General features: G+C 38.5%; 1 protein-coding gene across 5 annotated transcripts in view; it reads left to right on the plus strand.

Annotated features, from left to right (window-relative positions):
- SCAF8 (SR-related CTD associated factor 8) overlaps positions 1-26,188 on the plus strand; it is a 147,621-nt gene that overhangs the window by 45,237 nt on the left and 76,196 nt on the right. For 4 of the 5 annotated variants that reach the window (XM_032772072.2, XM_032772071.2, XM_032772076.2 and 1 more), the window contains exons 6-12: positions 3,603-3,733; positions 7,671-7,847; positions 14,874-14,953; positions 16,649-16,766; positions 20,122-20,253; positions 20,390-20,502; positions 23,500-23,693. In XM_032772072.2, the coding sequence (XP_032627963.1) occupies positions 3,603-3,733; positions 7,671-7,847; positions 14,874-14,953; positions 16,649-16,766; positions 20,122-20,253; positions 20,390-20,502; positions 23,500-23,693 (945 nt within the window). The remainder of the gene's footprint in view (positions 1-3,602; positions 3,734-7,670; positions 7,848-14,873; positions 14,954-16,648; positions 16,767-20,121; positions 20,254-20,389; positions 20,503-23,499; positions 23,694-26,188) is intronic. The other variant, XM_032772074.2, reaches the window with a different exon arrangement.

Here is a 26,188-nt window from a genome sequence, read left to right on the forward strand (position 1 = left end):
AAGACAAATGGGATATAAGTCTCTCAGTGAATTGGAAAGCTTGCTTCAACATTTGGAACAGAATTTTCTGTTTGGCTATCATCATTTGTCAACTTGACATGCTTGAAATTGGACCAAAATTTTCACTAGCCTCCAGGCAAGTATTAAAACTAAATTGAATGGTTTGAAGGACAAAAGTTGATCTGCTAATAACTAAGCAGCATGTAGATCAGGGAAATACCATAAATAGAAAGTGGCCATGCCAGTGCATTTACTTCCCAACCACACATTTTTTCTTTAATTGTAATATGCAGTTTGCATTGATTTAAATCAGAGCAGTTTAAATTACAGATTTAAATCATGATTTAAATAATCAAGCAATAAATCTTGATTTAAATAATCAATTTCAGTTTTGTTTTGGATTTGTACTTTTAAGTTATTTTTCCTAAAGAAGAGTTGATTCTCATTAAAGTGTTGAATTGCAATATAATATAGACTTTACCCTAAAATTGGAACATTTTTTTGCTAACCAGGAGGATCCAGTGTATCTATACACCTTTATTTAAACATTTTATATAGCTTAACTTACATTTACTCATATTCTTAGTTTTTACCTTTTTTTATTATATTAGAAAATAGTGAACAGTGCATTTTCTTGTTTACTGGATGATTCATTTTTGTGATTTGTGTCAACTCTATTTGGATGGAATTTGGAATTAAAAATGCACAAAAACAGCATTGTAATGTAATTTCTTAAATGTGGTGGTACATACGAAAAAAATTCATCAAAATATGTTTTGCATTTAAAACAATTGATTTATAAATCAAAAGATTATTTGTAGTTGGTGAGTTAAACTGATTGTTTCTGGTCACCATGTCCTTCAAGACTTTAGAACTAGCAGATCTCATCCTTTCATACCTAGTTTCTATTCATAGATTGGAAGAGGAAAGCAAGCTTTCCTGTTTTTTCAGCTTCCATTCAGTTTCTTAACTTTCAATGAACTAGTCATTGAACTGAGTTAGTTGAATAAACTGAAATGAAGAAAATATTCTCTCTTCACCTGCAGAAAAGGCTTCTGCTGTCAAAATTTGGTTTAGCACTTCTACAAACTCTAGTTCCAGGTACTTAGTGAGTGACTTCCACTTCAGTATTTTACTTTCTTAAAAACTTTGGCAACAAACCTGTTCTGCTTAGTATTAATTTTGTAATTTGATTTAAATTGTAATAGATTATTGCAAATATAGATTTTATCATAGGTTGCCATTTCAAATTTAATTTTAAATAGGTTTATTGAAAAAATGTATTAAAATTTAAGAAATCCAATTTAAATAAAAAAAAACCAGTGTTTGTTTTTTTCAACAAACTTTTTTTATCTGCCCTGGTTTATCCAGTAAGAGATGGTTTTATAGTTTCAGATACAAATAATGGGTCAGTGAAAAATCATAAAGGGGGAAAAAACTCATTAAGTATTGGTGCCATAAATGTGTGAGAATCTCTTATTGAGGATCATTGTCTTACATTTACTTCAAGCAAAATTTGTATTTCTTTTTGCTGGACGTATGATCATACTTAACATAATCTAAGGAATTGCCTTGACATTGCCTATAATCAGGGAGTTTGATTTCTTCTGTTTGTTTAGACTTAATCACACTAATATACATGAAATAATTTAAATGCGCACTATTTATGTAGAAAATCCGAAATGTAGATAAACTTGTTTATATCCATTAATTTGTGTGTGTGTGTATATGTGCATATAGTTTATGATGTTAACTAGGTAAGCACTTTGCATGAGCTTCCTGTCTCTTGTGTGCATTTTTTTTATATTCATATTCTTTTTACTGCATTAAACTGCTGGTATCATCACTTATTACCGTACTAACACTTTATGAAATCTGATATGGATTATTTTTTAAAACATTATTTCTGTAGTTTGGATTTGGCATTGTTCAGCACTTGCCTTCACTTCTGAGTTACAGGAAGGAGGGGGTATTGCTCTGACATCTGAATTCATCAGAACTGCAGCATGGAACCAATCAGCAAAATCCCAACCTGGGAACTCTACCTTATGACTCAGAAATATTCGTCCCCAAAGAAATTTGGATAGGAGAAAGATAAAACAGAGGAGATTCTCACCCCAGGAGTGTGACAGCTGTGGGTGGAAATTATGAGTAAAGTAGGCAGGCCCAGCTCAGGGATGAGCAGGGAGAGTACAGCAAGATTGCAGGTTACTGGACATCTTCATTATAGTTACCTGTGGAGCAAATGTCTCTTCCCTGAAGTTTTATCTTGCAGCCGGCCAGGAGCTGCTTTCTTCTCTAGGGCCAACATCTGTCCAAAGCTAGAGTTGTTCACCTGTTTCATCTTCTAGCAATTGCTCTATTTGTATGAATATTTTAAATATTTTAAAATTTATCATCTATACTTTAGTCTACAGTGAAGACAACTGAGTCTTTTGTGTAGCTGAATGTTTGCCCAAGTGTGAAACCTACCTCTTCCGTGATGTCTACAGATCACTATCTTATGATATTGGTTTGGCCAATAGTGATATGTGATTTCTGCTTTTCTGTTTAACTCTTTTATTTTATTGCTGCCTTATCCCCTCAACCTACCCTCTTCCCATTTGTCTGTTTTTGTTCACTTGCTGTGTCTTGTCTGACATGTTGATTGTGAGCTCTCTTTCTTAAGTTGGGATTTTCTATTTTGTTACGTGTCTGCTCAGCACCTAGCAGAATGGGGCTCTTGATCTTTGATAACACAAGAACATTTCTGTAGAAAAAACATTTTTAACTACAGTTTTATAATTTATACTATATCTTTAAAGTGACTTAGTTCAAGGCAATTTGTAACATCAAAATTGACTGTGTTCCTCATCTTTCCTGATTACATTCATCTTGTAATGCTGCTAAGTTTAAAATAGTATTAAGGATTGTTCATTGGTCCAATAGTATTTTGGAGCATGGTAGTGACTATTGACCATTTTCATCTGTATTTTCAAACATGGCCATCCCTGTAGTTACCAGAAGTCAGTACCATCTGATAACTAAAAATGAATTTGAAACCAGTTCAGCTCTCTCTCAGTTCCCCTAAAACACTAGAGAAGTTCTCCATAATAGAGGAGGCTCCCTCCAAATTTCAGATCATAATGAACACTACCACATTTTGCCTTCAGTGGCATTCTTGTTGGCAGTCCCGGCAGACAGGCCAACAGTAGAATGTGTCATGAGACTCAGTTATAGGTATTTCCACCAATTTAGGCACATTGGTGGGGAAGTTTGCATTACTCCTGCCATGCTGTGCTGTTCTGTGTGTAAAGGAATTGATGGTTTCCATGGATGTCGATGTGGCACTTATCCAGAGCACTATATTTAGTACAAAAACTTTTTTTTTTAAATTACAAACCCATCTTTCATTTCAGACATTTAAAAATCGCTACGTGGAAGGTAACCTCTGTGACTTCTACAGTTCAAAAATTGTTTTTTGCAGTTGGTCCATAATGTAAAATAAACTGCCATATTCAGTGTGACTCTGAATTGTAGTTTAAATTTTACTGTTGTACTTTATGTATATAAAAAATAGTATGTTAACAGCACTTAGCTCTACCTTGTTTTCCCTCTTTCAGGAACTCCTGTGACCCCTGTTACTCCAGCCAATGTGGTACAAAGTTTACCTGATCCATGGGTGTCTCAAATTGCTAATACAGATACACTTGCTGCTGTTGCACAGATCTTACAGAGTCCCCAAGGCCAACAGGTAAATACTTTTTGTAGGTAATTAGACTTTTGTACTGTATGTAGTCTACAGTGTTTATATATAACAGATGCACTTGAGAGTATTTATCAATGTTGTTAATCTGTTTTTAAAAATTTGTCCTCCGTATAACCACTTTGTAGAGATCATTCTCCAGAGATAAGTTTGAAGCAACATTTAACAATTTTTTTTTTCCTTTTTGAAATTCTTTTGGTTCACTGAATGTATCCAAGAAGGTGACATCAGATACCAGAAAAAGATTCATTGCAGGCCATACAGTGCATGGTATTTACGGTGTTACAGAGGTAGCCTTCTAGGATATCTTCAGTGAATCGGGAAGTAACAAAATATTTTTAATTTGAGGAGTGAGGAATGCCTTAAATGATAGTTAAAACTTATTTCTATGCTGAATACATCCTGTAAGTTAAAACACGTCTCTTTATGTAGTAGAGGATACTCAACATAGAAGTCTGATTTACCTCAATTCTAATTTTTCTTTTGCAGTTCACCTTTAAATATTCCATTTACTTTCATTCTTAGGATATTCAGGAAGTTATCAGTATTCTTAATATGAATCTTGGTCTACATTTTCAAAAGTGACTGAATTTGGGTACCTCAGTGTATGAATGCCGAGCTTGATACATCTTAAGTACCTGATGCTGAGAAAATGCTGAGAATCTGTTCTCTGAAAATCAGGCCATATCAACATTCCATAAATTGGACACTGAAAATCAGTAGCCCTTTTGAAAATGTAGGCCCTCATCTTCAGGTAATAATGTTATACACTGCTACTCTGGCAGTCCCTACTATCCCAATTTGAGTGGGCTGCAGTGGTGGCCCTGTATGTGGGAGATATTCAGTGGGGGCACTAAAAATATCCCACCCAAATTAATGCGTAGGGACTGCCACAGTATCAAGCACCAGTCCTGATGCTGCCATCTCAAGGGCTAAAAGTGCAACCGTTTTGCTATGTCAGATAAGCTGTGCCATCTGTAACTGGCCAGAAGTCTGAGGCAGGAATATTTTTTGTCTGGTCATGACTCAAGGAAATTGACAATGGGAACTTGAGTGAGAGGATACCAGAGTGAGGTGGAGAACCTGTCAAGAGAGGTGGGGCAAAAAGGTAACATGGTATAGGGGAAAGTAGGATTTGGTAGAGGTGGTGTCCTAGAGAAGGAGAGAAGTAAAGTGAGAATGGGGAGATGTGGAGTAGGAATTGTGTGAAAGCTCAAAGATTGCTGGCCAGAGGATATTTAAAAAAAAAAAAAAAAGGGAAGAAGAAACAACAACAAAGGAGAAAAACTAAAGACTGTGCAGACCAGAAGAGAGTTAATCTTTAAAAGATGGCAGAAGGTACAGAAATAGCTTGTGGATCAAAAGATAAGAGAAAGGGAAAATGGGACGCAGTAGGAGTATGGCAATATATATTGAAGATAACATTAATATATAGAGGAAGGGAAAATGAGGTCTTTGGTAGTTAGATGATTCCCTCCTTCACATTTTAGGACTGTATTTTGTGGATGAGAGAGGAGAATGTGTGACTCCGTTTATGGTGGCACATATGGGTAAGATGAGAGTGTAGAAATAGTAAAAGGAGAGAGAGAGATGGTACCCAGCAGGAGTATAGAGACAGGCAGGATGGCGACCAATCATCCAAGATTTTTCCATTCTAGGGCTTCCTCCTCAGCTTCTTCAGTTTGATTCCTGCCTCACTCAGAGCAACCCACAAGAAGTTGACGTCAAATGGCGTCTAGACATGTGCATAGTCTCTTAAGCACACACATGCAGAAAAGAGAACACATCAGCTGTATCCCTTGCAGTCGGTTCTTTCCCCTGAGTGCCTTAAGAAATTTTCTGCTCTGATGGAACAAAGCCTCCACCTTGTTAGTGGAATAAAGCAGTGGCAGAAGTGCTTTGTGGCCCATGACAGACAAAATCAGCTGCCCAATTTCACTAAAAGGGAAGACAAACTCGTTCTCAGCGGCAGAGGCTCTCTACAAAGTATTAGTGGAGCAAGGCATCAGTTCATGAATTTTTGTGAGGTTATATAGACTTCCTAGTGGCACTTAGTAACAAAGGGTCACCATCTTCAGGAAGGATGACACCAGGGGAAAAGAATCTGACTATCCCACTCATCAGCTTGAACCTTTAGCAAGCTGAAGGTTGAACCTTAAGGGAAACTGAGGCTTACAAACTAAGTTCAGTAGGAGTAAGATGTTTGACAAAAACCTTTTGTATGAAGTCTAAGATAGTTGAGATTCCAGTTCATCCAGCTGGGGAAAAACCCTCTGTCCTGCATTATGTAGGAAAAATTTCCCACATCAGAATTAAGGTGAGAGAAATCAAAAATCTGGCCTCCTGAGGTCAGTACAGGCTGGACCACTCAAACAGAGATGCCCAACCCCTTCAAGGTTGCCAAACAAGATCCAGAGACTTTAGGTTACTGGGGTCTTATCTCATAAAAGTATTGAAGCACCTGCTCCTTCTAGTCTGAGGTTACCTTGGTGAGAGCCTCTTTCCATATGAGTGAGCTTCTTTCCCCTTTGCACTAGCAAGGTAGGTAGGTACTATCTGAGGGGAGCTTCTTCACTTGGTAGATTTGTAGTTCTTTGCCCTGAAGGCGCTTTTCAGGTAGTAGTAATTTTATTTCGGAAGACTTTTCATGTTTTCCTGTAGTCCTCCGTATTTAAAATTCTGTAGTGGTACATCTAGCATAGATTTTTTTTCAAAAGTCACAGCTTCTTTTCACCTAAATGCAACACTTCCCTTTAGAGTTTGTCCCAATCTTAAACCAGGAACAGATATTTTTGACACACCTTGGATCTCAAGAAGGTCCTCATAGTGTACTTAGTCTAGAAACCTTCAGAGAAGCAGAACCCCATGTATCATTCTCTTTTACAGCTCAAGATATCTTGTTATGTTATGGCCAAATGATTCAAGTCCTGTTTCCAGGAGATTTATAAGACTGTGGAAGTTCCTTGTCCATTGAGATTTGTACCCATCCCAGCAGAGTCGTGGACATCTGGGCTGCAGAGGGAAGGTGTCAATAGAAAAGATTTGCAGATTTTCCTGTACTTTTTGTTTTTTAAACTGCTCATTATCTGCTTAATGTACAGATGCCGCCCTTAGCTGCAGAGTGTTTGGACCACTTCAGTCAGGAGAGTTGATGGAGTCCTTTAGGGTTCTTGTTCCTCTTATTACCCATCTTGTGCCTTTAGGCTCCCTCTTCTGATTCAACCATGAGTCTGCTGTTCTCCCTTCCTAGAGTGTTTTCTCATAAAATACTGCTGTACAGAACCCAATATCTGTCCTGTCACAAGATGAGCCACAAAAAGGCAAATGACATTCCCATTTACTGGCTAATTTGCCTTTTGTGGCTTGGTTGCGACAGCGCAAACTCCTCCCACTGTTAGATTTGCCAAGCCCAAGCTTCATCATGAGACTTGCCTTGTAGGCAATATAGATACCCAAGTGCAAAGCCTTGATGTAGACATGCTGCAGCAGCATAAAATGGAGTTTGTACCAGTGTAACTTATTCTGCATCAGTGTAGCTACATTGGTACAACTTTTCCTGATCTAGATGGGTTCTTAAGAGGGTAGAGCAGGCTAACAGATTATTTAACAGATCAGAAGGAATTAAACTGGAGAAGGAGAAGAGGGAACCTTAGAAAGCAGAAAAATCCTGGATTGTGATTGGTCGTCATCTGCCTATCAGCGAATTAGGAGGTGGAACCTCATGTCTACAGTATCTTGTCTGAGCTGCAGAAAACAAATTAGCCAGTAAGTGGGAATATAATTTGCTGTAACCACCAACAGACTTAACTGAAATTATAGCCCTGAGATAGGTACACTGCACTAGTGAGATTTTTATTCATGAGAAGGGCAAAAAGCTAGCTGAGTTATTTTTTTGTTAATGTAGTTATCACTCTCTTTCTTCCAGCTTCAGCAGTTAATACAGACACTGCAAATACAACAACAGAAGCCACAGCCTTCACTACTTCAAGCGCTGGATGCTGGCCTTGTCGTTCAGTTACAGGCCCTCACAGCACAACTTACAGCTGCAGCTGCTGCTGCCAACACACTTAATCCACTGGAACAGAATGTCTCTTTTAACAAGGTAGAAGTTGGAGGTTTGAAGAAATGCACTTACTGTTTATGTTTAAAGTCTTCACATGGGTTGTGTCTCTATTTTTAGTGACTTCTTAAGAAGTGTATGACTGTGCTACAGAATAGTTTTTTGCACATAGGTTTTTCCAAATACAAAAATTATTTTCTTCAGAGACAGTTATACAGATGTATAAATGATGTATTTTGTATAATTTAAGGGCAAAAGATATTTTTCAGAAGGCTAGAGTTAATTTCCATTAGCAAAGCGAAGTTGTTGTTGTATTTCTTTCTATAATTGTGTAGAAGGAGGATCTGAATTAATAAGTTTGAAGATTATCTGCCCAAAAAGGAAGGTTGGGCTTATATGTTTTTGCCTTCTCCCCCGACCCTTCTTTTATGGAATACAAGAAAAGTCTGAAAGGTTTTCTCAGGGGAAAAAATACTGTAGAAATTCAGGTCTTATGTACCCTAGTTTTCCAATAAGACTATAGATCACTGGAGATTCAGTAGGTTTGTTACATCATAAATACCGAAGGAAATAACTATAATTGAACCACAAATATAATCAAGTTTACATTCTTAGCCCGAGGATCATATGAAAGCTGGCCCTGTGACACCTAAACTTTAGAGAGGGATTTTGTTTTTAAAGGTACAAACCTAATCAAAAAGACCCCAAAAGTGAGGAAATTAAAATCCTTAGACATACTACGGAGATTATGTAAGTATGCTGAATAGAGCACAGAAAGCATGCCTTTTTTTTTAAAGAGGGAAGCCAAGAAGAAAACAGTTGAATGGCAAGGTAGATGAGCGTACAGTAAACTATGGCAATGGTAAAATGTAATGTTAGGAAGGTTTGGAGGAAATTTGAAGATGAAATAACCAAAGACATAAAAACAAGTTATTTCAGTATATAAAAAGCAGGAAGTCTGTGAGAGGGTAGTCTCTACTGGATTATTAGGGAGGATAAGGATGTAGAGAAGCTGAATTATCTTTTCATCATTCTTCAACACCGAGGATGTTGGGAGCTACCTATTCCAGACCATCTCTTTTCAAATAATTAGCAGAAAGAATCTCCAGACAAGAGTGAAGCAGTGATGATATCTTACAAGTCTGTGGTAGTTTGAGTGTAGGCAGCTATGACTAAACCAGACTTTGACATGGCTGACCTAAACCAGAGTTTTGCCTTAGCAAAGAGGTGTTAGGCTTTGTCAGCCATTGCTCAATTGCTCTTTCCTAGAGTGTCTATAGCATCTGTAAGGATAGAATGGTGGTAGGTGTAGTGTTGGGGCTTCACAGTTTAGTTTACATTGTAGAGATGGTGATACCTTAACTCCTAATTTCTGTTTTCTGAAGTGGGTTGTGTTACCCTAACTCTTCATTTCCTAGTTTTCAGAAGTTTTTGAGTCTAGCTGAAATACATTCAGAATAGGCATGAGACACCACAGGGCAACTTTAAATTTGTGTATCATTTAAACCTTTGAACAAATGACCAAAATGCTTGAGTATGAGTCATGCCGTAACTGCTTACTAGAATCTTTTCATCTTCCCTCTAATTAATGTTAATTTCCTTCACTATGCTTTTAAAGTGAAATCAGTCTGACTGCAAATTCTTTGAGATAAGGACTACCTTTTCATTCTATGTTGGTAAAGTACCTAGCACATTGTCCGGTCCATGACTGAGGTTCTTAGGTGCTACAATAATACAATTAATTAGTAAATCCCAAATGGCTGAGATGAGTTTGGGAAGGATTAGCTCTTCAGGTGTGCACCAAAAAGTCATCAGAATGGGTGATTTTTGTAAACAGATTATTTGTGTATGGGGAGGGAGCTGTATCCCTGGAACCACTTGCTCAGGTGGTCCAAATTTAGACCACCCTCCCTGCATCCCCAGGAGATGCATCAAATTTCAAGACAAAACTGAATTCAGTACATACATTTTAAAGCACCTAGAATAATGGTCTTCTAATAGTAACTAATTTTCAACCTTAACTAAGATGAGGCACTGTGTCAGAAAGGTAGGTACTGGAACAAAATGATAAATTAAATAGGGCCAAATCACCAGCACCAGATAGTATTCATCCAAAAGTTGTTAACAGAATATTCAATCTCTTAGTCTCTGCAGAGGGTTGGAGGGTAACATATTGTTATATCTATCTTTAAAAAAAAAATTACCTAATAGTAATTATGACAATTATAGACCCATGATCTTTAGTTCATTAACAAGAAAAATAAAAAATGAAGTGAAATATGAGATAGGATCAAACTACACAGCATCTGTGTAGTAAATTGTGCTTATAGAACTTTGAGTGTCAACAAAATGGTAATGAAGGAGAACCACATGAAATATTTATCTGGACTTTCAAAAAACCTGCTGCTGCTATGCTGAGTAGCATCCCTGTGGGTAGTCCACTTTAGGTGCGCATGCACCCAGGCGCCTTTAATCAGAGAATTTTGGTAGTAGTGCTTGTTCATCCTGCACATGTGCCCTACATCCTTGTGCCCTGTACCAAACTGCATGGGTGAACCACCCTCAGTTCCTTATCAATCGTCTTCAGTCTGAGATGGAGTCTAGCATATGCATGTTTGCTCTGTACTTGTTTACCTCTTTTATTAATGTTTAGCTGTATAGTTAGCTAGTAGAGTAGAATTTAGTGTCTTATATTTGGAACATTGTTTCCTTTTTTCCTTTTCTGGGAGAAAATTTGTTTTTCTTTTCCCCTCTTTAAGGGTTAGAATAATGTTTTTCTTCTGTCAGAGATGCAGAGCTCACTGAACTTTTAAAGGTGCCTCTTGTGTTGAAGAGCAGTCCGCGTTAGTACAGACATGCCTACTGCATTCATTGTTTGAGAGACTCTCACATTCCATGCAAGTATAAAATCTGCTCATCCTTTGAAGGAAGAGCCTATAAAAACAGGGAAATGAAGTATAGACTTCTAATGATGGAGCAAGTCTTAAGACCAGCTTTAGACCCCTGGTCAGGGAAACCCCTTGTACAGGGACCTTCCATGTCTGTCAGTGCCCTGTTGTCATTGAGACCATGGTGACCAGAAGCTTTGAAGGGGGAAGATGACACTGAAACCCAGATCTCCAACATTCTTCATGATTGAGATACTGATAACTGTGCCACTGGTACTGAGAGCTTCCCACTCTTAAGTATATGGAAGGCGATAAGAGGAGTGAAACATCAGAGTGTTCTTTTTTAAAGAAGATACAGTCACCGGAGACATCAGTCCCTCAGAGGCGTGCTGGTGAGGCTCTGGTTACTTCGGGTATTGTGGAGCACACTAAGACTTCATCTGAGCCCCATACCTCCGCAATAAAGAGCTCCGTACTGAAGATGACTATTTCCTAGAGATCAGCTTCAGTGCAGCCCTTGACACCCTCAGTACCAGCTTCAGTGCTTGTCATGGCCTCTGCAATGTCATCGGCACTGATACTGAGTTCTCTTGTATTTCCAGTAGTGCAGGAATTCTGGTACCTAAGGAAGCTTGCGGTACCGAATGAACCTGAGTCTCCACTCCTTGCAACATCCGGACACCTCTCAGTATCAAGGTCTGCTGGGCCACCAACTGCTCATGTTTATAGGAGACCTGCCTCTTCTCCTCCTCCATCTCTCCACTGGGTTGGGGGAAAAGGGGGGTTGTCACATCCTTTACCGTATATGAGGATCATTCCGACTCAGACTCTGAACTTTTGATTCAAAGATCTCCCAATTTATTCTAGGAGATGTTATTCTCTGTTGCAGACAGATGCAACAAAGGCAGGGCACCAGACCGTTGCTTTCCTTGGGAGCACAGGTGCTGAATTTCCCACCCCCACCTCCACTCCCACCTCCACACATTGTAGTCTTCCCCGTTGGGCTTGTTCGGATCCGTGAGCAATGTATCAGCAACAATTTTGAAGGACCTCAACTCAGTCCCACAGGGAACACAAAAGACTTAATTCTCTGGTACCTTCCATCTGTCCTCCCCATTCTGTGAGCCTTTTGAGGAGAAAGATTCGAGATCTGACAAGGAGGTTACCCCCTTACAGACAGCTTACAAACACCTGATAAGGCAGTAATGCCACCACTGCCATCATTAGCTGATGACTTCAGGCAATTTCAGGACCTGATGAAGTGTGTTGCTGACATCTTGCAGTGTCTCTTATAAGCATTCCAGGATTCGCATCACAAGCTCCTAGGCATATTGCCCATCTCTACCTCAGCGTGGGTGACACTGCCAATTAATGAAGCCCTCCTTGAGCCAGCCAAGTCTATCTGGTAAACTCCCCTTTCTCCCCCACCCCCATGTAAGAGAGCTGATTTAAAAAAAAACAAAAAACTAATCCCAGCCAGGGATTCTGAGTTTTTGTTCTTTCACCCAGCACCAAACTCTGGTTGTGTACACAGCGAAAGGGGCAGGCAGCATACCCAAAAGGCCAACCCTTATAATAAAGATGAGAAACATCTGGTCATAAGAGAGACAATCAATTGTGGAGGATTTACTTTTCAACGATTAGAAGTTTTTTGCAGATTCCACAAACACTTCGCACCCTAAAAGACTGTAGGGCAACACTTAGGTCTTTAAGGTTATACACACCTGCGAATAGTGAAAATTTAGCGAATCTCAGTCGGCACAAAGATCCCACCCTATTCAATTTTCCACCTTGTGTAGAACACCAGACATCAAGATTTTCAAAGAAAAAGCCTACAACTACCATGGCTGTGTCATCTCAGCTTTCAGTGTCTTCAGATGCCAGTTTTGATGTTTTGGTTGAGAGTCCAGACCACCCAATGACCAGATTCTCTCAGCTGCATGACACAACCTCCCTTCTTCAGTTTTGGTGCCTCCTTTCTCTATTTCATGAAGCATGGGCGGCTATAATGTTAGACAGGTGGGTATTGGAGGCCACTTTTTTGGGTTATGCTATCCAGTTTATCTCCATCCAACCCCCTTCCCTGTCTCTACTCAGAAATGCCTTTCATGGTCTGTTGTTTACACACAAGATCTCATCCCTTTTAGGTCTAGGAACCATAGATACCTGAGATCTGCCACTCAGTCTAGTACCAGTATCTATGGCATCTCATTCCCTCTGCTGGCAGGTATTCTTTACTACATGTCAGATTGAGAGGAATATGACTGTTTATAAGCGGCAATCCTTTCCTGACCAGCAAGAGAAATTGAATATTTCTCAACTTTTCCTGGGATTTGATCATCTCACTTGTTTCACCAACTGATGTTTTCATATTGTTCCAGAAGTTGCTAGGACATATGGTGGCAACTCTGCAAATGAAAATGAAAACTGTCCAAGAAAAGACTCGCTCGCAGTTCCAACATGCAGGAATCCGAGAATACAGTGACATTCTGTATTTTGTTAATGATGGGCTTCTGAAGTTTACCAAACATCATCCTTGCCCAGGGTAAACTAGATTCCATAACTTAGATGTCAAGAAGGCCTTGACATTTTATTTGGTAGAAATGAGGGCTTGATCCCTTTACATTAAGGCTATTTTATACTGCACTTATACCCAAGGAAACTTAGTGCAAATGAGAACACTAGATGGGGAGGGCTTTGAGTTATTGTAGAGAGTATCTGCCTAGGAGGGCTTGCCCACATGTTCATGGTCTAACTGATCGCCATATTTGGGGTTGGGAAGGAATTTTCCCCCAAGTCAAGATTGGCAGAGACCTGAGTTTTTTTCCCTTCCTCTGCAGGATGGGGCCCGGGTCACTTGCAGGTTTAAACTAGTATAAATGTTGAATTCTCTGTAATTTGAAGTCTTTAAACCATGATTTGAGGACTTCAGTAACTCCACCAGTTTTCAGGAGTGGACGAGGTACTGTGGTCTGTAATGTGCAGGAGGTCAGACTTAGATGATCACGATGTCCCTTCTGACCTTAAAGTCTATGAGAATCAGGACCTGAGGCATTTAGGAATTGAGCAAGACTTCTTGTAGCTTTTGGAGACCTATGTAAAGGGAATGGCATTTACATTTAGTGCCTGTCTTAAGTGGATTAGGCTGTGCACCAAGACGTATATGTTGTACCTTTACCATGGCTAAGGTGTCATCAGTGGCCTTATATAATGTTTTATATAATGTTTTCTTCGTATATAATGAAGAATGTTATATTCTGTAACGTTTTCTTCATTGAATTCTACAGAGTTGCTTCTTGGAGTTCTATACACACATTTGCACATCACTACTCTTTTTACTTCTAAATCTGATGCTCACTTTGGGAAAGTAGTTCAGTAGAATCCTTGCTTAATACGAGCCGCATAGCCAGCCTTTTTTAGAGGTTTGTATTCTTTGCTAGACTCCCATAATTTAGAATAAGCAGAGGCCACCCTGTGGAAGAAACAACGCTATTTACTCACGTTAACTAGTTACTTAAGATTACATCCTTTGTGTACCTCTTTACCATCTCCCCTCTCTAAATTCCGCTTTCGTAAGACTGGTGTTTAGCAGAAGGAATTGAGGAGGTTGGTGATACAACTTTTTTTGAATGTTCAGTGCTGAGAGAGGGCACTTGTGAGGTCCTGCAAGTGCAGAGACAATGTTCTTGAAGAACTACTGCAGTTTCCAAGGCAAATAACTTGTGTTTCTTAATCTATATATTTTGTTCGTATCTTTGACCCCGCCCCCCTTTAAAATTAAATCATTATTGAAAGAAAATAATATTCTAATTCTTTGGACATCCACAAGCAGTATCTAACAGGTAATTCTTCTTCAATGCCCTGTTTGATGTTGGCATTGGCCATAGTAATTGGCTGACTGCTAAAGGAATAAGCACGCACACACAAAGGTTATATATAATGTTTTAACTCAGGAGAGTAGTCATTTATTTAGTGTTGGGCAACACATGTTTTTCTTGGATTAACAGGCAGAACTCAAGAATGATACAGCTAAGGGTTTTCTATTTAAAAGGATGGTCTGCTTTCCTACATTAAGTCATTGCAGACTTCCTGTTTTTAGATTACTAAGTATTTTGTATGGCTTGGTAGGGAACATGTTATAAAATATGCTGTTTCTAATGCTTGATTCGTTTTCTCCTAGAAGCTGATGGACAGGTTTGATTTTGTGGAAGAGCCTGACCTCAGTGAAGAGCCTAAAAAGGAAACTCCTACTTCCCAACTGTAAGATCAGGTTACATTCCTTTTAAATTGGATTAATTTAATCATTTTTCGTATTAAACATTACAGTGGTTGAACATTCAATGTGAAAGGTAGACCAGCTATCTGGTCCTTCGGTATATGTAAACTACTATACTGGAGCAGTGGTAACAGATGAATTTGAATGATAGACATGTATATGTTTAAAATGTTTAATACAACATCTCTGCCATTGCATGAGAACCCTTCTGCTGGATGCCTACCATTTTAAAAAAGAGAGAGAGAGAGTTTGGTCTGAAGATAACGCTCTACTTAGATACAAAATTCTGGAAATTTTATTTGTTAAAATAATGCAATATAATCACACCAGTTTCAGTCATTTTGGTAAGTTATTTAAACTACAGTACTGAAAAAAGTCATAAACTATTCAGCATCTTCTAAACACATGAAAGTTAAATGGCAAATACTTGGTAACTAATACTCTGCATTTCAGTTATAATCCTGGATTTTCATTTAAATTAAATTATAGAACACCAACAGGGGAAAAAAAAGGTAGAATGTCATTTTAAATTACTCAGACTTTCACACATGAAACTCATACAGTTTTGCTAATCATTATCTGGACATAGCTGGGTACTTTGGGAAATGCTTGGTTCTGATTGTCCTGATATTTTATTGACTGCTTGGTAAATGTTCTATTTGTCCTCAAAAAAATTTTTTTTAACGGATAAGTAAAAATCTAACCGCCCTGTGCCACTTTGGCACAAGGAAAAAGTAAGAAAGCTCATAGATCTTCCTAGCTGATTCCCTTACTGTCATTCATTAGGCTTTATTTCACTCTGACAATGCAGGGGCCTTAAAACTTTTACAGGTTTTTATGCTCCTGGGGGAATTGACTGAGAATGGGAACAGTTAACTACCACTAGAATAATTAACCATGTTACTATGCAGACAGGTTGCTACATTTCTGCCTCAGAGAATGAGATCAATTAACCATCAAAAGGAACATTAACAAAATGTGGTGGTTTTTTAAAAAGCTATTTTTTTTAAGTTAACAAACAATTTTCAGTAACATGATACTACTATTTAAGTATATTTTCAATTCTCAAGAAGTTTCTACTAGGCAGGGAGGCTGCTACACTTCTGCCTCAGGGACAGAGCCTTCCTCCAGCATAATAAAAAGACCTACTCTCCTCCACGCCTCTGGAGCAACAGTATTAAGAAAGAGGGACAGAGTCCCTGTTGCTTGTTGACCAGCCCCTCCCCCTATAGTGGTCAAAGTTTCTCCTGCAGGCGCGCATACCGAGCCCCTCTCCCCACGCATGCATTGCATCTCTGAAGCTGCTCCAGGCATGCTGAACAGACGCGTGGCCTGGGCTGCTGGGAAAGACATCTCTCCCTCCTCCTCCTCCCTCTCCCCAGCAGATTTCTTTTGTGTTTTTCTGCGTTTGGGAGGGGGAATAGAAATATGCAGTCCATATGAATTCTGCGCCCCCACATGGAGACAGTATTCTGTCAGGAGTAATTTAGAGTAACAATCTTATATTTCGCTCTGAGGGATAATAATTGTAACTAAGGAGTGTGTGTTACTAAGTTGTTCATTTGTTTGAAAATGTATGTAGCTTGCTACTTTTTAAAACACGAAATTTTGTTTATTAGGTTACTAAGTCTAAAGAGAAAAACTTCAATGTTAAGAGTTTTTCAATTATTTTATTTTAGGCCTCTAGTATCAGAGTCTGTGAACAACTCACTTTTTCATCAGCTAGCTGAACAACTGCAACAACAAAATTTAGAACATCTCCGACAGCAGCTCCTGGAGCAACAGCAGCCTCAAAAGGTAACTACTCCATCTTGTGGTTATCATAGTAATTGATTCTAGTGTTCTTCCACATTGGTAAAAATACATACTGTGCTTCAGGACAGGAAACTGTCTCTTCTTCCTAATACTCTTACTCATAATAATGAAACTCTGTCACTGGCTGATTACCTGGGCTAGGCTTGCAAAGTGAAGACTTGGAGTAACTGAAGGCAAAAAGCATAAACCAAAGAAAAAAATACAAAACAAATGTGAGCTATACATTTTGTGTTTATTAAATCAGGAGAGACTAGCCATCAGCTGACCTGGAGACACACTTAACTTTTGGTTATCCTGTCTACTTCTTAACTAAGAATTTTCTTTTTTAAATGATTTCACTTCTTTCATGGAGGGCTGGAAAGATGGCATGCTGCCCTGGCTTGAAAGAAAAAAAGGGATAGTTAAATTCACTTCATTTACTATCTGTGCCACATTTAGTCATGCACAAATCAAGAACATTCCCAGTTCAGAGAAGGACCTAAACTTTGAGTGGTTGGGCTACTCTCTGATTGGGAAGAAAAGAGAGTAGGTTGCATGCTGCTGCAGCAGGTGAAAGGGGCCTCTTTCAGCTCCTTCCCAAGATCATTCTGGGTCCTAGCAACTGAATGATTTTGATCTCAGTCTGTGTGTGCAACTCAGCAGGCACCGTCTGTTGCCCCACTGAGAACTCATGCTCTAAGTAGCTCACTCTCATTTTCTAGCTGATGCTGTACATTGACTCTCTCTGTACAGTGGAGTAAAGCTCTGATTCCTTTCTCCCCAAAGCAATGAAAGCTTGCACTATTTAGCAGATACTACTACAGAGGCATATCCCTATGAAGGAGTAATGAAGTTTTTGGTAGCTGTTGATGTACATTATCTAGAAGTAATGATTAAAATTCCAGAATAAATGTATTGAAAACGTTAGATACTTTCCAGTGAAAGGTGTTGCTCTTGAAAGAGTGAAATTGGTTGAATTTTAAGAATGAATTATTTTTTTGGGACTGTGAATTTAGCATTTCTAATTCATTCAAGAGTAGGGTGACATATCTCACCACAGGGGTTTACCACCTGACTCCCTCATTTCCCATGTAATCCTGTGTGTGCTTACAGCAGGTGCCTCTCAGCTGATCAGCATGGGAGAGGGAGTTACATCTAGTCCTGGTTGTAGCTGAGAGGCTCAGGCTTCAGCTGGAACACAAAGGAGTTACTCCCGGCATACAGCATGCTATAAAGAGGACCTTTGGTTTTGTGTCCAGGCCCTAGTCACAGAGACTAAGTGAGAAAGAAAGCAAGAATAAAATGCAAAGATTGGTGGGGGGAGTAGGAGGGCAAAAAAACATACGGAAGGAGCAAGACATAAAGTAGAAATTGGAAGCAAGGAGCACAGGACAGTTGTGTTTTCTTAATATTGTTTTCCTTAAAACCAGAATGTTGGGTTCAGGAAAAATAATGCAGGTGTTGAGAGGCAAATACATGAAGCAGGAAGGTAATGGGACAATGACATGCTTCAGGAAAACAGGAAGGTAATGTGGAAGAATCTGGGTACTGTTCAGCATTCTGCCACTTGATGTCACTAAATAGTGTAAGGTACAGACTTTTTAAGCAGAGTGGAAGTATAATGAGAAACTGTTTATATGTTTAAACATCTCTATGTTTAAAAGAATGCTTAAACACCGGAATTCAGTATCCTTTACTTCTGTTTTATCTCTTTGGATATTTAAGACCCACACATCTTTCTAAAGGATACATTTGGTTAGCAGTCTAGAAATTGTCTTCTAATAATTGATGTGACATTTTAAAATAGTCATTACAAGAATCCTAAATTAAAACCTGGAAAATGTGGATTCTAAGTTTGTTTTATTTGGAGCTCTCCTTTTGTCAATTTTTAGTTTAGTTTTCATTCCTTTTATGAATAGCCAGTACCATTAGTACTGGCAGACTCCATCATGGTACCCTGGCAGTTTTTTTGGATGCAGTGCATTACTATTATTAATTATAATGATGGTAATGATAATAGCTTCTTCCAGTCTCTCAAGAAGAGAAGTAATATTCTATTGCATGTGTCTGCAAAAAAATTAAGACTGTTTTTTAGAAAATTTTCTTTCTCTGAACTGAATCTAAAACTATAAAAGTCCTATTTTTTCTTCATGTAGATAGCCATCTGCCTTCTTCAATAAAATTCACATAATCTCACTTCTGATGTAGTTAAATTGGAGAGCTGTTTCCTTTGTTTTTCTAAAATGTGTTAATTCGGTTAAAGGATGTTGTGGGAGAGAATTTTTTTCCCAAATAAAATAGACATTTCAAATAGGAAGGTGGTTGTCCAGACCCTCCAGCTTGTACATCCTATATACACATTGTTTGTTGTAAACATTCACTTTAACAAGCCTAAGTTCTAAAGCTAAAATGCAGTAAGTGTTGTAGTTAATTTTTTGTTAATAATTAACAATTTTATAGTTTACTTTCTAAAATTAGTGTGATTTGTGACATTTTTCAGATGTAGTTGTGCTGATAGATTTCTTTCTTGTAACTAACATCCTGGCATAAAAATTTTATAAAAGGAAATGTTTGAAATGAAATATACACAGGTTGAGAGGGAAAGTACTGTACATCTGGGGTCAGGCTTGGATTATGGGGGGTTACAAATACCATTTGCAAGGATGAAAAGACACATATCGCATAACCGGCAGTTTCATGATTTGTTTTATTTTATCTTAAATCTCATATTGGTCCAAAAGGTTGGAATTAAGTGAAGATTTTTAAATTAAATTTAAATTCGTATTGCATTTACATCACAACAAAATAATTAATCATGAAAATGTGTGGTTCTCAATGAAAGTGATTACAATAAGTTATCAATGACTTATGTACCAACAATATTTATATATTTAAAAATGATATGACTATTTTGATATACGCTTCTTAGTATTGTACAAAATTACTATAGTCCTTCAAGGTATATATTTGTTTTACTTCTAATTAACCAGAATTGTGAAAAAATAGTTATCCTCGATGAACGTTATCTGACTCATTGACTTGATAATGGTATTTTGGGTGGGAACTGAAAACGCATTGGCTCTGTTAAAACTCTCTTTATTTGTGTACTGGAGTACAGCATGGAATGGAGGGAAATCAAGTTCAACTCAGAGTTCTCTTAACAGGTTATTACTGCATATTAACTTGATCTGCAGTTACAGAAACGAAGTGGTAAAAATAATCCCAGACACTTGCAAATAAACTCTTTCCAAAAATATTCTGACAGTCATGTCTGTGTGTCCTGTGTTGTATCGCACAGTGATATAACATACAATTTGGCTTCTGACTTCTTAAAATGTAATATTCATGTCCTGTGCAGGCAAGCCCTGAGGAAAATCAAGAGGGAAATTTTGAATCAGAGCACTCTGTATCACCATCACAAGGGAGTAGCCAACAGCAGTTTTTAGAAGTGGAAACAAACCTAGATGATTCAATGGATATTCAACAGCAGGTAAAATTTACCATTTCTGATTAAATTACTGAGATTTGAAGGGAAAAATTAAACTTCAGAAATTGTTGTATCTCTTTGTATGCCAATGTTTGTTTTGTATATTTTTGCTCATATTTCCCATCGCTTCCATACTTAGGACATGGATATAGATGAAGGGCAAGATGTAGTTGAGGAAGAGATCTTTGAACAAGAAGAAAAGAAATCAGCTGTTCGTTCAAGATCAAGAACACACTCAAGATCTCGTTCAAGGTTTCGTAATAAACTTATTACTCAAGTATAAGCAACTTGATTTTATTCTAAAATACAGATACAATGTTATATTATTTGTCGTATCTGTGTCATCATTCTGAATTTTTTTGGCTTCCAGCATGGTTATATGTTGCATTGGGATCGAACAAATAGTTTATATTTAAGCATAAGATTAAGTTGTATAGTAACTTAAGACTTTTTTTGATATGGCAATTTATTTTGTTTAGATTTGGATTGCTTAAATTTTCAAGTACCTTCCAGGTAATTCAAATAAGTAGCTAAAAAGACTGTTGATTTTGGGATGGACTTTTCCTCAGTAATGCTTATTTTTCTGCTGTAAACTTTGCAGTTCTTTTTTCTTGAGGTCAGACTAATGCACTTTTTCTCCTCCACACTAATGATAGTACATTTATTTTCTCTATACGATAGTAAAATAAAATGTGACTAATGTTTCTAAACATTTAAACGAACACTAAGAAAAGTCCATATTACCATATAGAATTGTGATTTTTAGTAGGGCTGTCAAGCAATAAAAAAAAATTAATTACGATTAATCGCACTGTTAAACAATAGAATACCATTTATATAAATATTTTTGGATGTTTTCCACATTTTCTAATATATTGATTTCAGTTATAACTCAGAATACAAAGTGTACAGTGCTCACTTTATATTTATTTTTATTATAAATATTTGCACTGTAACAATGAGAGTATTTTTCAATTTACTTAATACAAGTACTGTAGTGTAATCTTTATCATGAAAGTTGAACTTACAAATGTAGAGTTATGTACAAAAAGTAACTGAATTCAAAAATAGAACTATGTAAAATTTTAGAGCCTACAAGTCCATTCAGTCCTATTTCTTGTTCAGCCAATCACTCAGACAAACAAGTTTGTTTACATTTGCAGGAAATAATGCTGCCTGCTTCTTGTTTACAATGTCATCTGAAAGTGAGAACAGGTGTTCGCATGGTACTGTTGTAGCCGCCATCGCAAGATATTTGCGTGCCAGATACGCTAAATATTCATATGTCCGTTCACGCTTCAGCTACCATTCCAGAGGACATTCGTCCATGCTGATGATGGGTTCTGCTCGATAATGATCCAAAGCAGTGCAGATCAACACATGTTCATTTTCATCATATGAGTCGCATGTCACCAGCAGAAGGTTGATTTTCTTTTTTGGTTGTTCAGGATCTGTAATTTCCGCATCGGAGTGTTGCTCTGTTAAGATGTCTGAAAGCATGCTTCCCACCCTGTCTCTCTCAGATTTTGGAAGGCACTTCAGATTCTTAAATCTTCCGTTGAGTGATGTAGCTATCTCTAGAAATATGATATTGGAACCTTCTTTGTGTTTTGTCAGATCTGCAGTGAAAGTCTTCTTAAATCAAACAATGTATGCTGTGTCATCATCTGAGACTACAATAACACAAAATATATTGCAGAATGTGGTCAAAACCATGGAGCAGGAGACGTACAATTCTCCCCCAAGTTCAGTCACAAATTTAGTTAACACACTGTTTTTTTAACAAGCATCATAAGCATGTCCTCTGGAATGGTGGCCAAAGCATGAAGGGGCATACACATGTTTAGCATACCTGGGCATGTAAATACCTTGCAATGCTGGCTACAAAAGTGGCATGTGAATGTCTATTCTCACTTTCAGGTGACATTGCACAAGAGAAGCGGACAAAATTATCTCCCGTAAATGTAAACAAACTTGTTTCTCTTAGCGATTGGCTGCACAAGAAGTAGGACTGAGTGGAGTTGTAGGTTCTAAAGTTTTACATTATTTGTTTTTAAGTTCAGTTATATAACAAAAAAAAAAATCTACATTTGTACGTTGCACTTTCATTTTAAAGAGATTGCATTACGGTACTTGTATGAGGTGAATTGAAAAACACTATCTTATCATTTTTACAGTGCAAATATTTGTAATCAAAAGTACCGTATATACTTGTTCGTAATCGAATTATTTTAGTAAAAAAGGGAAGCATCACAGAAGGGGGTTAGCTTATAGAGAGGGAGAGGTGGGACCCAGCCCCTCCCCACCAACAGAGCGCAAGGAGAGGCAGCACATCCAGCAGAGCCGGAGAGGAAGAGATGAGGCCAGAGTCTCTACTGTTCTGCGCACACTGCTCTCCCCCCAGCCTCTGAAGCAGCTGCCATTCCAGGGCTGGCAGGCTGCAGCCATGCCGCTCAGCCCGCTGGAGCAGCTCCAGCCGGGCCAGAGAATCCTCCCCTGGCCTGCCCCAAGGTGGGAGGGGATGGTATGGTGAGTGTGTGGGGGACCTGGGCTAAGGGTGGGGCGGGGAGGGGTTACATGGGGAAGGGTCATGTGGGGAGGTCCCAGATTAGGGGTGGGGTCGTGTGTGTGGGGGTGTGTGTCACAGGGGTTACTCCCTTAACCCCCAGCTACTTCTCCCTTTCCTCCTCCCCCAAAATTTCCCACTAGTTGCTGTCCTGGCCCATCAGGGTAAGCCGCTGGCGGGCCGGGGCATTTTGTTTACTTAGGTTTACCTCTGTGCCTGTGCCCACCAGCAGCTTATCCTAATGGGCTGGGAGCCAAAGTTTGCCGACCCCTGAATTATAGGGTCAGCTTATGAATGGGTCATAAAAATTTGCAATGTTTACTTCTCCATCTTGGAGGGTCATCTTATAAACGAATCAGTTTATGATTGAGTATATATGGTAATATAAAGTGAGTGCTGTACATTTTGTATTCTGTTTTGCAGTTGAAATCAATATATTTGAAAATGTAGAAAAACATCCAAAATATTTAATAAATTTCAATTGGTATTCTATTGTTTCACAGTGCGATTAAAACTGTGATTAATCACAAGTAATTTTTTAAATCGCGATTATTTTTTTTGAGTTAATTACATGAATTAATTGCAATTAATTGGCAGCCCTAATTTTTAGTAAAACAAAATTAGAAACGGAGTACATCTCTCCCTTGACACTGTTCAAGGTATTAAAAATAAATGTTTTGTAGGTCACCAAGAAAACGGAGGTCTAGGTCACGGTCTGGTTCCCGAAAACGTAAACACAGAAAACGTTCACGCTCAAGATCAAGAGAAAGGAAGCGAAAGTCATCTCGGTCATACTCTAGTGAAAGAAGAGCTAGGGAAAGGGAAAAAGAACGCCAAAAAAAGGGATTGCCTCCTATCCGATCTAAAACACTAAGTGGTAGGTAACATTTATTTTATGTTTTAATATCTTAATATTCAAGAGAGAGGGGAAATAGTAGTTGTTTACATTTCTCTCATAAGGAAACAACATTTATATTAAGTACCATTATGACTAATTTTAGTTAAGTAACTGAAATCTCGAAAGTTAGATTGTTAATAAATAATTTTATAATTAATCAATCATTTCATCGTGAAGAAAGAAGTGGGATTTTGTTCCTTCCAAGATTTTACTCTTGTAAAAATTATGAGCAATGATACCTGCTCCATAGACAAAGGTATAATGTATTTTCTGTTTAATGTTGAATTTTGCATTTCTTCTAAAATATACATAGATTGACTTGAAAATTGATATATCAGTTCAGGGGACAAGGTAGAATTTTTGATGCAGATTTGAGGTCATTTGATCAATGGATTCCTGACAACTCTTCCCCCTTCCACCCTATTCTCAAATTATCTATTTCTAAAATATCAGTTCTTACCATACTTTTTTGTGGTATATAGGGACTAAATTGGGGTGTATTGGGCTGGATCCACAAGGTCCAGCCTGACATTGGGGTGTCCCTGTTAAATTTGTGTGTACAGCACCAAGAGCAGTATCCAAAATCCCAGTTAGTTCAAAGTTGTTCATCTTTAGTTCTGGTTCTTTGGAGTGCTATTCCAGGCAGCTGTGATCCCTTCAGGGAACACTAGCATCCTGAAGATGGAGGAAGAAACGGAGGAGGGGAGAAAGAACCTCCCTCACAAAATATCTTTTAGCCAGGAAGAATGTGTACTGGGCTGGGTGCCAGAAGCCATGAATTCAAGTGTCTTTGTCCACTGATAGTCTGGATCACTTTACAACCGTTGTTGTTAGGTTTGAGCGTATTCTGCTGCTGCATAATTTACAACAGCTTTTAGGAGATGTGTACTTCAGAGTCTCAGCTTTCTTTTTCGTAAATGGTCTCTAGATCCTAATGTTTGCAGAGATGATCTTGAAAACATTGGTTTAGTGTAAGCCAATGCAGCATCACCCATCTCAGCCTTCAGACAGTTTGAAACATACCCCACAGATGTGTAAACTGCTTTTATCCATTTCAGTCAGGATGTTTTGGAATTCAGCATGCAGACGCCTTACAATTTGTTTTTGTCTTCCTGACCTATGTGTACATGTCTCTTGTTTTTTGGCTTTCTCCACAAAGAGGCATTAATTAGATTTATAGTGTACATTTCCTGCTCTGTTGAGCTAGGCAGCAGAGATCTAGAGCTGGCGTTCAGCTTTCAGTGAGCAAAGCTTTAGCAGGAGCCAGAAGTGTAGGCGGGTGAGCTGAGTAGCCTGGAGTTCAGTGCAGCAGTTGGGGTCTGGGGAGGTGAGTTGCCGACAAAAGAACTGGAACTGGGCAGGTTATTGGAAAGACGTGGGAGGCCTGGAACTTTCTCAGGTGGGGAAAAAGTACAAGGAACCTGAGCTACCATGGGGATTCGGGAATGTGGGAGGAGTGGAGCTCTGCCAGTGGTAGGAGTAAGTATGGATGGGAGCCGGGGATCTCTTCTTTGCTTCCTGGGGAGATAAGATGGACAGGAACCAAAGGACACGTGAAGCTATGGAAAAATTGGCTGAGAAGGCACAGGCCAAGTCTCTTCTTTTGGTAAACATCAGGAGGAAAGATGCTCTTGTGATAAAGAACTGAGGGATTGTCTACATCTATAACTTCTGTTGACCTGGCTATGTTGCTCAGGAGTGTGAAAAAATCACATTCCTGAGAGACATAATTAAGTCAATCTAAGCTACAGTCTAGATCGCACTAGGTTGATGGAAGAAATCAACCTAGCTAGTGCCTCTGAGGTAGATTTACTACAGCGATGGAAAACCCCCTTTTGTCGCTGTAGTAAGTATATACACTACAGCAGCACAGCTGCAACTGTGCCAATGTAGTGTGTCTAATGTAGACTTACCCTCAGGAGACAAAGGGTTTTTTTGGGTTAGGAGGGGGTAGGGAAAATACATCCATTTTAGGACTTCGTTGTGCTAAGATATTAAACAGTACTTCCTATACAAAGAATAGAAAATACTGTCAAATTCTATTGCCAGGTTAAAGTACCACAGCACAGTAATCACTAAATGTTTGTAAATTAACACTATTATAATTCATCATTGATCAAAGTAAAGCAAAATTTCAGTCCCCAATTCGCTCTAAGTATGAGAAGTTCTTGTAAAAAAAAATAAATAAAAAGAATCCATTTTTCAAATTATAGAATAGTCACACTCTCTTCAGGCTGATTTCCCCTGGGTTTTTTGTCTTCCATCTGAGAATGTTATTTTCTTTAAACCACATCTTAGAACAGTGGCGGGCAGACTTTTTGGCCTGAGGGCCACATCTGGTTTCCAAAATTGTATGGAGGGCTGGTTAGGAGAGGCAGTGCCTCCCCAAACAGCCAGACCGTGCCCTATCGATCCCCCGCCCGCCCAGCTTCTCACCCCCTGGCGGCCCCCCCAGGACCCCTGTCCACCCCCAC

Source organism: Chelonoidis abingdonii, chromosome 3, assembly GCF_003597395.2.
Source record: "Chelonoidis abingdonii isolate Lonesome George chromosome 3, CheloAbing_2.0, whole genome shotgun sequence".
Taxonomy (NCBI): domain Eukaryota; kingdom Metazoa; phylum Chordata; order Testudines; family Testudinidae; genus Chelonoidis; species Chelonoidis abingdonii.